Source organism: Clavelina lepadiformis, chromosome 2 (assembly GCF_947623445.1).
Source record: "Clavelina lepadiformis chromosome 2, kaClaLepa1.1, whole genome shotgun sequence".
NCBI classification, from domain to species: domain Eukaryota; kingdom Metazoa; phylum Chordata; class Ascidiacea; order Aplousobranchia; family Clavelinidae; genus Clavelina; species Clavelina lepadiformis.
In genome coordinates, this window is record NC_135241.1 from 21,054,368 (window position 1) to 21,067,160 (window position 12,793).

The 12,793-nt window shown below is 37.8% G+C and overlaps 1 protein-coding gene across 4 annotated transcripts; it reads right to left on the minus strand.

Annotated features, from left to right (window-relative positions):
- Positions 1-459: 459 nt before the first annotated feature.
- LOC143445851 (calmodulin-binding transcription activator 2-like) lies at positions 460-12,277 on the minus strand. Of its 4 annotated transcripts, none has more exons than XM_076945198.1 (29): positions 12,018-12,277; positions 11,746-11,866; positions 10,282-10,368; positions 9,597-9,744; positions 9,404-9,444; positions 9,176-9,267; positions 8,215-9,026; positions 7,887-8,047; positions 7,605-7,665; positions 7,032-7,207; positions 6,459-6,582; positions 6,099-6,230; positions 5,639-5,785; positions 5,381-5,505; positions 5,200-5,300; positions 4,969-5,044; positions 4,712-4,854; positions 4,504-4,586; positions 4,221-4,399; positions 3,063-3,168; positions 2,894-2,986; positions 2,746-2,825; positions 2,478-2,678; positions 2,280-2,351; positions 2,149-2,169; positions 1,779-1,975; positions 1,498-1,572; positions 1,034-1,133; positions 460-807 (listed from the first exon to the last, which is right to left on the minus strand). In XM_076945198.1, the coding sequence occupies exons 1-28, from the start codon at positions 12,185-12,187 to the stop codon at positions 1,061-1,063; spliced, it is 3,897 nt and encodes a 1,298-aa protein (XP_076801313.1). In that variant the 5' UTR covers positions 12,188-12,277; the 3' UTR covers positions 460-807; positions 1,034-1,060. The 4 variants fall into 4 exon arrangements, with proteins under 4 accessions (XP_076801313.1, XP_076801312.1, XP_076801314.1 ...); XM_076945197.1 differs by having other exon boundaries at positions 5,639-5,788; XM_076945199.1 differs by lacking the exon at positions 2,149-2,169 and having other exon boundaries at positions 5,639-5,788.
- Between the last annotated feature and the right edge of the window lie 516 nt (positions 12,278-12,793).

Genomic DNA, 12,793 nt, shown 5'->3' on the forward strand with positions numbered 1-12,793 from the left:
TCTAAATTTTGATCGCAATATGGAATTTCATTGCTTCAAAGAACACTGGAAGCTATTTAACTTGAAATTGAAGGGAGCCCATAAACTATCTCATATCATCAAAAATGTTTTTTTAAGCAAAGTTGGGTACACAAGCATCAACAGCCCCTACTCCCTTTCATCTTATTCATCTCGTCGTTTATTTCCTGCCAACAAAATTGGACACTTGATTTTGTACCGAACCTATTTCGGAAACATGCTTAAATATCATTGGATTTTTCTATAATCTAAATCGAAGTTACGTGGCGAGAGAAACGTAATACCTAGTCAAACTTTTTTAGATCTCTGTCCTTGCTGAATTCCATACCTTCTTGTAAACACGACATAAAGAAGAATTTGCCTTGAATGATCCGAGTGATACACATTATACAGAAATTAAAGGTTCAGTTCTAATTGCAGCGGATCTCTGTTGCAGTCAGCTTAAAACTAGGAACATTTATTTTTTCTGTACTCACAACTGCATTAGAATTTTGACACAAAAAACAAACACAGGAATACCAGTTGTACGCGTAAGAAGTGATTGGTAGCAAGACGAGTTTGCAATTAATACAGTCTTACCACCAATTGTATCGACGAAAGAGTGTTTCGCGTTCGTCTGGTGAAGACGATTATTCGGGTAAATACTGCTTTAACGTATGAAACTATAGTACGAAGTGTGCAACTACAGAAATTACATCAAGTGCAAGTCGAGGGAAAAGTTACCACACCTTCCGCAAAAAATCTCCGCATCCGGGTTCCTTTTACGCAGATTGGTTGGGAACTTTTGATCTGTTAAGAAAACATATTGTTAAGAACAAAGCCGTAAGAGTAATCACATGAATAAGTGTTATCACATTAAGTACTCTGCTTCGGACTAAGTCGGTAAATTGTTGAGTAAAAGTCGTCGTTGATTGGCTTGGCCTTACCATAGACGCCAGGTTAATCTGCACTAGGTCACTGTTAGCAAAAAAGCCAGCTTTTTTAATCACACCCACTATGTTATTGGAATATCCACCTCGTTAAATAAATGGCTGTGCTTCAGTTAGCAAGCGTAGAATCCTGTCATGCAGGGCAAATGTTTGCCAGTTCCGGGTGACAAATCTTGCCGACGTAGCCTGCATGCACATGCAATTTTTGCACAATGCGGTAATGAATGTATCAAGAGTGTGATGTCATACAGCCAGAGCTGGGTCGGGCTCTTTTTTATAGAAGAGCGAAAACATGAACGACGCTCTTTTCTTATTGACGAGTAAGATCGACGCTCTTTTTAAAAGAGCGGTTGCCCAGCTCTGCATACAGTCCGCTTGCACGATGGCAGCTAAGTTATTAGGTTAAGTCCCGTACGTGACTGAAATTTGAGCTGTCAGTGGGACTATGTTGGTGTAGATGATATCAACATGCAAAGGTTAGATTTTAGATTTTAAGCAGCAAAAACATTTTGGCCATGGCCCAAAGCAAAATGCAATTCCTGTGCTGTACCTGTGCTGACAACGTCTTAGGAATCGCTGAATTTTTCTTGCTGCTTGGTGTTGAGTCTTTTTACTCATATGACCTCTGAAAAGGTTGATTTGAAGTTCAGTTGATTGAAACGACTCGAATATCACTCAACCAAATAGGTTCGTGTAATTCTTTAAAAGTAACGAATTGCTAGACTCATCCTGAAAGCCTGGAGCGAGGACATGTACCCATTGCTGTGTCCCTGGTTACTGAATGTTATCCAAACTGTCACAATAGTGACATACGCGTATATATCCTAGTACCTCAAGGCATCTTCTATGAGTCTCACTGCTCGCTTGGACGTTCGTTCGCCGGCGCGAGTGTACTTGTAGCTCCGATAGAACGACTGAATGAGAATTGCCGCGTGACGACTCTTCTGGAAACGTTTCTGTTCTTGATAAGAACGAAACTTGCTTTGGATCAAAACAGCCGCTTCGTTCATCTTCTTACTGAGGGCGAACTTTCAATAAAAAATTTCTTATAATTATCTGTGGCTCTTTTGCCCGTGGTGGATAGCGAATCGACAGTGCACTGTGGTCGACAGATTGTTGATTACAAATTACTACCATGCAGCTAAAATCGAAGGTGACACGTCGATTAAAGTAAACAAGAAATATACATAGAGTTCGTTACCCAGTCTGAGTCCATAGTACGCTTAAAATAAACACAATTGCTGAAGTTACTTGCCTGGCATACAAAGCGTAATACTGTAGCTAATACTTCAACAGTTCCTACGAAAGAAAATTTTCAATAGAAAATTATACCTTTCTGTATTTTCGGTAACATCTTTGAATGAACATGGACGCCTTGACGACATCTCCAGGAAGTGGTAAATCCTGTCGGAAAAGGATATTTAGTTTTCGTTACAGTACCGACAAAGCAGTGGAAATAAACATATAATTGCCAAGACAGTTTAGAAGAAAGATATACTGAAGCAACATACAGTGATACATGACCATTACCTCGTGGTGATAATACGAGTTCAAGATCGTCCTACCAGCTCGATAAAGCTCACGCTGCTCAAGCTCGGTCAAACGAAGGGAGTCGAACTCAAAATCGCTCGGACTCTGATACCTGGCGTCGGTGACCTGGCGTGGTGGAAGCTGAAGAAAGTCCCTCCAATTCATCCTCGATACCACCGGGACGTCTCGATGAAAGAGATTCTGGAGATAAAAAAAGGTTTCAAAAAGTGGAAAAAACTGTGAACAGTGGTTTGAACGGCTAGCTTACCTCGCCTATGCTGTACGGCTGAAAGCTGGTGGCACCACAACGAGAATTTACATAAAATGGAAGAGAACGTAAAGTCAGATCTAGGAAATGATAAATGTTCATTAAGTTCAGAGCACCTTTCTTTTATCTGCAAGATTGCTATTTTTACCTTCTTCTTCGTGACGTTCTCCTTCCTCTTTGATGTGATCCGGAACAGCCTCTATAATCTGCTCTGCCAGCATTGCCAAGCTATCTGGTTCATCTGGAAAAATGGGACTTATTCGGACAACGAGTAACCAGACAAATCTTTCGACTAGTATTGATTTAATCGTCCTCACCTCCTTGAAGAAAGCCATCACTTATAAACAGTTGAGGGAGTGAGTTTTCTTTTCTGCACCAATTTGGACGAAATGGAGGCAGACTAATAGAAGAGCCACTTCCGGCCTGTAAAACCGAAGCCAAGATTGCACAACAAAACTAGCTAAATGACACAAAAAAGCGTTCATCACCTAACTTGAATAGCTTTTGAAATAATTAATCAATTCTTTTTATTTTTCAAATTTACCAAGAAGAATTAATGTTCTAAAAATTTAGGAAATTTCAACTTAAAGATGCCATGGACTACTGAACAAAAGACATTTATATTTGAGGCCTATTTTCGGCTGAATTCTATCCACGCGGCATGTCTGGTTTTCCGATGAGGCACATTTTCTGCTGTCAGGTCATGTGAACTCTAACAACAACATCTTCTGGGGTAGCACACCCACTGAGTATACTGTCTGCAAAGGCCATTGCACTCTGTCAAGTGCACTGCATGGGTCGCCATCTCCAAACATGGCATCATTGGACCATTCTGGTTGGAGGACGACAACGAGCGGTCTGTGACAATCAACACCGAGCGATATGTTCAAGTGCTTGGCAAATTCTGGACAGCACTTGGTCGACGAAAAGGAAGGTCAGGGACTTCTAGCAATTCCAGCAGGATGGTGCCACCCCCCACACCTCAAACGAATCATTGGCATGGCTACAGCAGCGTTTCTCTGACCGACTGATCAGCCGCAGGTGTGACCCGGAATGGTCACTGCATTCACCTGACTTGAACGCCCCAGATTTTTATCTGTGGGGATACCTTAAGGACAGGGTGTATGGCAACAACCCCCAGACTATCACTGATCTGAAGGCAGTAATCACAGCAGCAATAAAAGCGATCCCAAGGGAAGAATGTGGGAAGGCAATCGAGAACTTTGCCCGCCGGATTCAAATGTGCTTGCAGCAACGGGGGGGGCTCATTTAGAGCACGTTTTTGGGCGCCAATTAAACAAAGAGTTTTTGTGGTACAGACTTGAAACTTTGGAAATATCTGCTACATAGACTTAACCTAATGTAGCTGAATTTTTGTGTTAATCTAAATAAAATTTTAGAACTTATTCGATTTTTATTGATGAAGGCTTTTTGTGTCACCCTGTATCAAACAATGAACATGCTCTTCCACGTACCCCTTGTGAGTTATCCAGTTCATTATCGAAGTTACTCGGAGCGACTGAGAAGCGGCTGCTAGGAGCTCGATTTGGAGCAAAAGGCAGAAACTCTGATTCAAATGATAAATTATCATCTGTTTCCATGGAATCTTCACCGGAGTCTGCAGTATCCACCACACTTGATATCGTCGTATCTCCTTCGGGAAGAAAATTATTATAAAAAAATGGGAAGTGCTACAAGCATTAGTGGCATACTTGAAAGCATGACATATTCAATGTTGGCATTAACACAAATATTTACCAATTGAACTGGATTCAAGGTCCTCAATTTCATCTTGCAGTAGCTGAACGTTGTTTGTTGAGTTTGCCCTGGATCTTTCAAGCCTGAGGTACAGGTAATGTCATGTATATAGTTCAGCATAATTTAAAAAATGTCAAAACTAAGTGTGTCATGCGTCATATCAGGTCATGGATGCTGTTACAGTGCACTTCCTGTTGTCAGATAATACCTGTTAAAAATATCTAAATGCCCGTTAAGTTGCGCCACTGCAACAGGGGAACGCCCAAGCACATCTAGTGACTGGAGGACAAGTGGATTCCATTCTACCAAAATATCTACGCAGGTCGATTGCCCTATAGCACAGGCCCACGTCTAAAAATATACATATTGCTTGTTGACTTGTAGTTCTCAGCTTCCCGATGCAAGCAACTGCATTTCATGGGAGTTGTGACACAAAAGATACTACAAACAATTGGACATGCTCACCAGGGGAGTGCAGCCGAATCTATCAGTATTACATGGATTGCATTCGGCAAGAAGGAATTGATTCTCAGATGCATTACTGTGTCATAGAACAATGTTAAACAACAGTAGTGATGCCTGTTACGGCATGCTACATAAAAATCTATCTAAATATAGATCAAAACTAAAAATCCTGACTACAATACAGCCACAGCGAGAAAAGATAAATGGTTTTTGGTGTAAATGAGGTCTAACCTTAAGTAGCGAAGCTTTCCAATCAGCCGAGAATACCCGAGAGCAGTCGCATAATGAAGAATTGTTAAGCTGTTAAAATTGTCCTGTTCATTGCCATTTTCCTGAATATTTAAAAAGTTCACCTTAAGATCTATCTACGACAATAAAGATCGCATTGTACAATAATTCTCTCAAGACATACAAGTATTTTGCAGTCTGCCGTGTGCTGACTGAATGCCAAACTTATTTGAGAACATAAGATTGAGACACGTTCTTCATAGTCCAGTCCAGCTTTCGACGTGGATGGTTTTTCTTTGTCAGTTACGCCTATGCAAAATTTGCTGTGTGTAAGGTTACGGGGGCAAGATGGGGTTACGATTTAACAAACAATGATGATAATAACCAAGCAGATTTTACCCAATAAAATTGAAGTTTTAATATTGAGTGGTATTAAGTTTACTTTGATACAAAGCCTGGTGACCATTATGCAGCCCTCCAGAGAGAGTTTTTCCACCAGAATAGCAGGTGCTTCCACTGTTCGAACCCATTGAATTTAATCTTTCTTCCATTCGTTCCAAGCGTTCCAAAATCGACATTTTAAATTCATCTTCTGTCAATAATAAGTGACCGTTTTTAAAAAAGAAGAGTATATCAAGCTTCAAAGCATATAGATAAGCTATAATGCAGGTACACAAAAAAGAAAACGAAACATCACGCTGTCAGGAAGTGTGCATTAAAAATTAAAACTTGACATCTGACATTTAACCATGACATTTCCTGGCAAGAAAATGAATTTACCCAGGATATTTTACAAAAGAAAAAACCAATACCCGAAAATTATACTTCTAAAACTTTGTTGGCACAAATTCATTAATAATAAATGAAAGACACCATTAAATAATTTAAGTGAGGAAAGTTACCTTTAAGCTGTAGCCAACGTGTCTTGAAATCATGATATGGGCCAGGCACAGGCTTATACTCAAACTTCACAGAATGAGAGACAATTCTTCGGTCTCGTTTAATGAACAAATTGACATGCCCAGCACTATGCGCTGCAAGAGATAACAAATTTCATCATAAAAAGTTGTTAATAATGAAAGGTATTACGCGATTACAGCCTTTGCAGGTTATGGCCTATAATATCCTACAGGAAGTAAATAGTTCAATTGCTAACATTAATATTTAATTACATGTTTATACAACCACAAAACAATTGTTACAAAATAAACTGTATTGAAACCTTACAAAAACTTTAATGTTCAGTTCATATCGCCATCTACCTGGACAGTAACAGCGAAGGACACCAGACTGCAAGGGTGTGGCTGGAACAGAGATATCATTAAACAAACAGGTGTATTCGCCATGCGCTGTCCAAGTTCCGGTCAGCAAAACCTTTACACCACCCTAAGCATGATTAAATGTAGCTGGCATTAATCTTTGACATAACATGGAACCAATTTGATACTAGAATGTTTCATCTTGATGAAGCAAGTACAAAAGCTAGAGTAAAACAGAACAATCTCCTATTAAGGAGTTCATTAAATGCATGATTTCGCTGCAAATTCATTGCCTCAAGCAAAAACTGATATTCAGTAGATTTAATGTTTGTTATCTTTACTTTGAAAAGTTCAAAGAAAAAAACAATTTCGTTTCACAATTTATGTAAAGCAGCTGTAACTATTGTAAAATGATTCTCACAGCTCAAAAATTGCAAATACCACAATTTTTGCCCCTGGGAGTAAAATATTTCTAGATGACATTTACCAGTCATACCAATAATACCAGTAAAATTCCTAGCAATCCATGCTACCTTATTCATGGTACACTGCACCGTAAAGCAAGGTAAGGCTAACCTCTGTGTATGACCAATCTGGCGAGTAGTCAGTTATTGAGTCTAGAGGGGTCATCTGGTCAGAGGGTGCACATGGCAATGCAGGACAAACGTCTGCCGTCTCAGTCAAATCGTTGTCAAGACAACTATTTGCAGACTGAAGTCCCAACTGCTGTGGTACTCGAAAGACCGAAGAACCTGTGTTTGAAAACCAAACAATGCCAATTGCCCAAGCTTTTGTTAAATTTTTTAAGTAAGACTTTCTATTTACTAAGCATACACTGTGTATACTCAGTAGTTTAGTCTTGGCTGATAATGACTTTCAAAACACATAATTATTTATTGTATGTAGAATTTACGGATGATTACAGTAAACAGATGAACAACACAACTTTAAAGCTTTTCAACCGCCATATTACACAGTACTGCTATGTTTACATACATTTAACAGAGAACTATTACATAGTCTATGTGCCATGACCATAGACATGGTTTCCACTGATCTATAATGTATGAAACTATCCACAATTCAAAGTACCAAACTTTACAGTCAGTAATGCACGATGGCAAGTTATGCATATATCACAGAACTAACCAGTTTCAAACAGTTGATTAGGGAAAAAATCATCCACAGCACTTTCAGTTGAAGAAGTTGCCTAGCAATAGATATTCTGTTAGGCCGAACAACCACAAAGTTTTCAAAACAGCCAAGCGAACATTGACACTTTAAGCAAGATATTATCAACTTAACAAAACATACCCAACAGTTAGCATCATTGTCAATATTTAACGAAAATGTCACTTGTGGCATTAGTTCATTAGATTTTGATCGAAAATATAATCGTAATCCATCAAAAACAATTTATGTGCGTCTTACTTGATCTGATGTGGAATCTACGGATGTGCTGGTATTAAAAAGGCAATCAACGTCAAAATCATCAAATAAGACTGATGGGGAACTGGCCGTTGGATCAACAAAAGGTGATAACTCTGGCTGAAGAGAATTTCTGCAGTTTGGGACCATCACATCTTTCATTTCTTTGTTCCGAGAGATGATTTTAAAGCAAAAAGACAATACCATAACCATAAATTACATAACAATAGATGTTCAAATACAGAGATGGGTAAACAAAATGATTCAGGAATGGAATCACCAATAGTCATTACAAACTGTATATATACTGATTACATACAATGAAACTCACCATAATTGTAATAAAGATTGCTATGAGTCAGAATAGGATCATTGTGAAAATTGGCGGATGTGTTCCCTTTAATATTTCCTACATCGTTTGATACATGTGGCAGCAGAGAGCTCATCATCGGCAACTTGGAAACGTTGTCGTTTTTGTTAAAAATTTTCAACATATTCTGCATCTCATTGTGAGATTTGCTTTCGATTAATGAGCCAGAGGTGATGTCTTGGCTGGGCTGGCACTTGGTACTCTGTATCTGATTCAAACTTGCTTGATCAATAATTTGCTGGTACTGGTGAGCATTAGGTTCAGTTTTAGATATTGAGGAGTCATTTGCATTTTGATTTGCTGCTGATTCTGAGTAAGTGCTGTTGCTTTGCAAACTAGCATCTGTTGTAAAAGAGGGTAAAAAGAAATTGGATGCATTTTCATTCATTGCACTTCCACCGCTTGACATATGCTCCAACTGTATTGCTGGTACGTCCTGGTGAAATGAAATTGCAACCGGGGTGGAAACTTCTGATGGCTCTGAAACAAGTGCATTACCAGGGCAGGCAGCAGCCACTGTGGGTTGTTTGAAATCCTCATTTTGCCTGGTTGGCTGACTTAAAAAGATTAACGTATTCCCGCTGTGTAACAAGTGAGTTTGCAGTGGAGAGTTAACCCCTGTGTAGTTTGCATCGGTGTTGTTTGTATTGCTTAATTGTGGATAGTTATCCGCTGTAGATTCAGTGCTGATATGTCTTGATGGATAAATGGAAAACGTTGATGTGCTTATGTCGGTTGGTTTTGGCTGAATCGTTCTCAACTGTCCATTACATCTAGAAATAACAACTCCTATTGTTACATATACACAAAACCATAAGCATAATGACTACAGTAGTTCCTGGTACAAATACACCTACAAAAAACTAAAGCCCTTCACGACATTTATTCATAAATTTCAAAATCTTTTCAATGTAATTGATACCTGTCGGTCAATTTCTTGTAAACCTGACTTCGTAGTGTTTCAAAATGCTTTTCTACCAATTTGTTTGTTATGATTTCCATGGATCTGTCAGTCTGAAAGTTTCCACAAGTTTGTTTTAGATAATTGAGAAAAACAATGCAAAGATTTAAGTTAGTAGACTCTAGGCCGCAAATGACAATATACCAGCTAACTATCAAATCCACCAAAAAATGAAATCTGCCAACTTACCAATGGGGGATCAGAGATTCTTGGCCAAGGCATTTTAGAAACTGCTCAAAAAAATTGACAAATTAAAGTCACAAACTAAAGAATATTTTAGAAGTATGTTGCTATGTGCATATGATTACATGATGTAGGAGTAGTTTAACTAACTAACCGTTGTGTTAACTTTTAAACATAAATGCTTTTAAACTGGACTTACACATTGGTTGAATTTGCTGCAATATATCTTGTTTGGTTAAGTCCTGCCATTGCTGACATTGCTGATTGAGTGAGAAGTCTTTATTCAAATGGACATCATCATCCAAGTAGGGATAGTTGAGATAATGTACAAGGACTACGTCAGGATTCTTTGAAAAATCAAATTACAATTGTTAAGGAGAAATGGGTGACTTCAGAAGCTTGACAAAAAATGCTTTCATCCTGTGTTGAACTTAAATTTACGAGTTAGCAATGAACTTGATTTGGAATCAAGACTGTGTTTTACTGGGTTTGTTTTAAAGCTGACAGCTTTAAACATAAATTGCACTACGAGACTTTTATTTTGCTGTTTTTGAAACAATTCACTTCCGGTACAGAAAGCAATACAATATTGCTGCACATAATAACAAATCGGCTGTTTAAATAATTTACACACAGCAGGGACATTGCTGTTTATTAAGTGAAGTAAGTGTCAGTTATAGTATTGGACACTGGGGGAACAATAAAGATATATGAACATTTGCAATGAAACTGTTTCACTGGACTTGTTTTTAATTTATTAAATTAGGCATATATATTTGAAATTTTGAAAAAAAATGAAAATTATTTATTTATTGTTTTTTCACAACCTCAGATTGGATATTGTGTTCTGAAGGTTAGAGAAGATAACTATATACAGTTTTTACCTGAATAAACCAATAACATCTACGATGAAATGTAGGTAACACATCTGAATGAACGTAAATTGCAGCTATACATGGGATGCTTTCAACCTATAAAGGAAAGTGTAAATGTGAATAGGAAACCTTGAGTAAATATCATTCAATTTCCAGCATATAAATATTGATTGAGAGCAATAAATATTGATTGGCAATCTCGTCCATTTCACACGGCTACAGGCACAATACAAGGTATTTCACATTCACCAACCCTACAGTTGAAAATTTGTATGATTCTTTGCTTTTTTATTCACACAGCTATATTCTTAGCGAACTAACGGCATGTCAGAATGACACTGTTGAAACATTTCCTAATTCACATGGAGCTCATGATGCTAACTCGACTTTGCTTAAAGTATCAGTAAGCCTATCAGATTATCCTGTGATTGTCTCTGAAATCTTGGCAGGGCTAAATTAAAATCACTCATCCTAAGAATTTTATTAATGGTGATTATTTATAGCTTGTAATTAATCTCAACGAATTCCCAAAGGAAAATTTTACTACCTATAGACATTAAATATATGCTAACCATAATGCAAAACAAATTATACAAAGCAGGCAGGCAAAAGTGCCCAACACTTGCAGCTGTGGGTTGCATGTTTAACCACCAACCTGATGAAACAAGGGTTGCATCACTTGTCATAATTTACAGTGCAGTTATATTGTTACAAGGTATTGGTTGTTTTGGCATTTTTCAGACACATTTGATCAACAAACCAGTGAAATATCCAGACATAACATTCACGTATAGGATATACATTTTAAGACTATAAAAACTAATGCTATTTTATACTGGATAACAAGGCTGAAACTAAACCTTTGAAAAATTATATAATGATGGTGTTCGCTTGAGTGATTTCTCATAGCAGTCCAGGTCTGTGTGGCAAATCATTATTATTAGTAAATGAATATGTCTTCTAATTCTAAATATTGTGTCAGTTGCTTAGTGAAATAAATAAGTAAATGATGAAAGAGCTTCAATAAGGTTATACAAGTGAGATAAAGCCACATGCACTGCTATCAAAACACACTGCAGTTTGCCTTTCAGCTAGTGGTGGGATTCGAATATTTTAACATCTGGTTCTCTCACTAGCAGCATGCCATATTGACCCGGGGCTCATATAACATAGGCCTATACATACGCTTGTTAACGACCGGTTCGTGGAGATCATTAAACTTCCAAGAACCGATTTGCACGAACCGGCTGAATCCCACCACTGCTTATGCTAGCTAGTGCAGCTCGAGATTAACATGCCTGATATAAACAGAAAAACAAAATAACTCTTTAAATAACAAGTTAAAAGTAATGAAATGCCATACTATGGCAGTAACATGAAACTAATTGAATTCCAAAAATCACAGCAGTACAGTTTAACACTAATTCATTAGCTCAATTTCATAACGTCAACTAGTCACATTTAATAGGCTACCTTAAGTTTAACATGGTCTTCCCTTGGCCATTTGCTTTTCCTTTTAGTCTTCCAAATGTACATGTCCTGTCTATACTTAACCTTTTTCCTGTTAAACATCAACAATCGGCCATTTTCTGGTCTGAAAAATGAAAATAAAATCTTACAACTAGCCATTAAAATTTTACACTAGCCAATCAGGTATCCATAGGCGTCAGGCATTTGCTAATTAGACACTGCCAAATGCCGGAAGCACACTGAAAATTTAAAGAAATTGGCATGTATTAACTTACCTATGCATCCTGGTTGATGTCATCCACCCTGCATGCTTTGGAAAATTTACTAGGATTGAAGCAATTTCTTCATTGGAAAGCCATGTATATCTTCTTTGTGGAAAGTCTGCTATCCAAGGTTGAATCTTCTTTAGGTGGACTGGTAGCATAACATCCCCAGTCATCACCATTTTGTTATGTGTTTCAATAAGTTACAAAACTAATCTCATGAGCAATTTTAAAGTCCTAACATTTCACTAAAAAATATCCAACTTACCAAGCTTTAATTGGTTATCAGAAGCTAACTTAAATCTGTGTAATTCTTAAAGTGCTCGAATGTAACTCTTAGACCTGCACTTGCTTCTTAGGTTACTAAGCTAAACACTTTGAGCAATTTTCCCATCGGTGTAGTATAAGCTAGGCCTATGTTTATTATAATTTATCCAATAGGTTATAGCTTATATATAGTCATATACATGGTACAAGTTATATTTAAATTTGAAATTATTTACCAAGTTCACTGACCAGAAGCAAGCATCGTTAGCAACTTGTTCTTAATCAAGGGCATTAACTGCGTATAAGCTAGGCTATGGTCCGGTGGTACACCGGGACGCCGTTAGGTCTATACGCTTGTAAACGCGTTAATTTGGATAGCATAGGTATATTGAACCCTTAGGTAGGTAGGTCTAGGTCTAGCTTTGCTTTACTTTACTTTACTTTACTTGAGTGTGTAGCCTTAAATTTGAGCAACTGCAGCGAAGACTACTGCCATAGCCTGCTGTAAGCTGTACCTGATC

What these genes read in the sequence shown, in the direction of transcription:
- LOC143445851 (XM_076945197.1), bottom strand. Translation starts at nt 12,187, where the DNA reads ATGGTGATGACTGGGGATGTTATGCTACCAGTCCACCTAAAGAAGATT. An exon ending in TCACCAGGCTTTGTATCAAA is followed by an intron (nt 5,506 to 5,638) that starts GTAAACTTAATA and finishes AATTTTGCATAG; the next exon opens with GCGTAACTGACAAAGAAAAA. An exon ending in TGATGGCTTTCTTCAAGGAG is followed by an intron (nt 2,987 to 3,062) that starts GTGAGGACGATT and finishes CCATTTTTCCAG; the next exon opens with ATGAACCAGATAGCTTGGCA.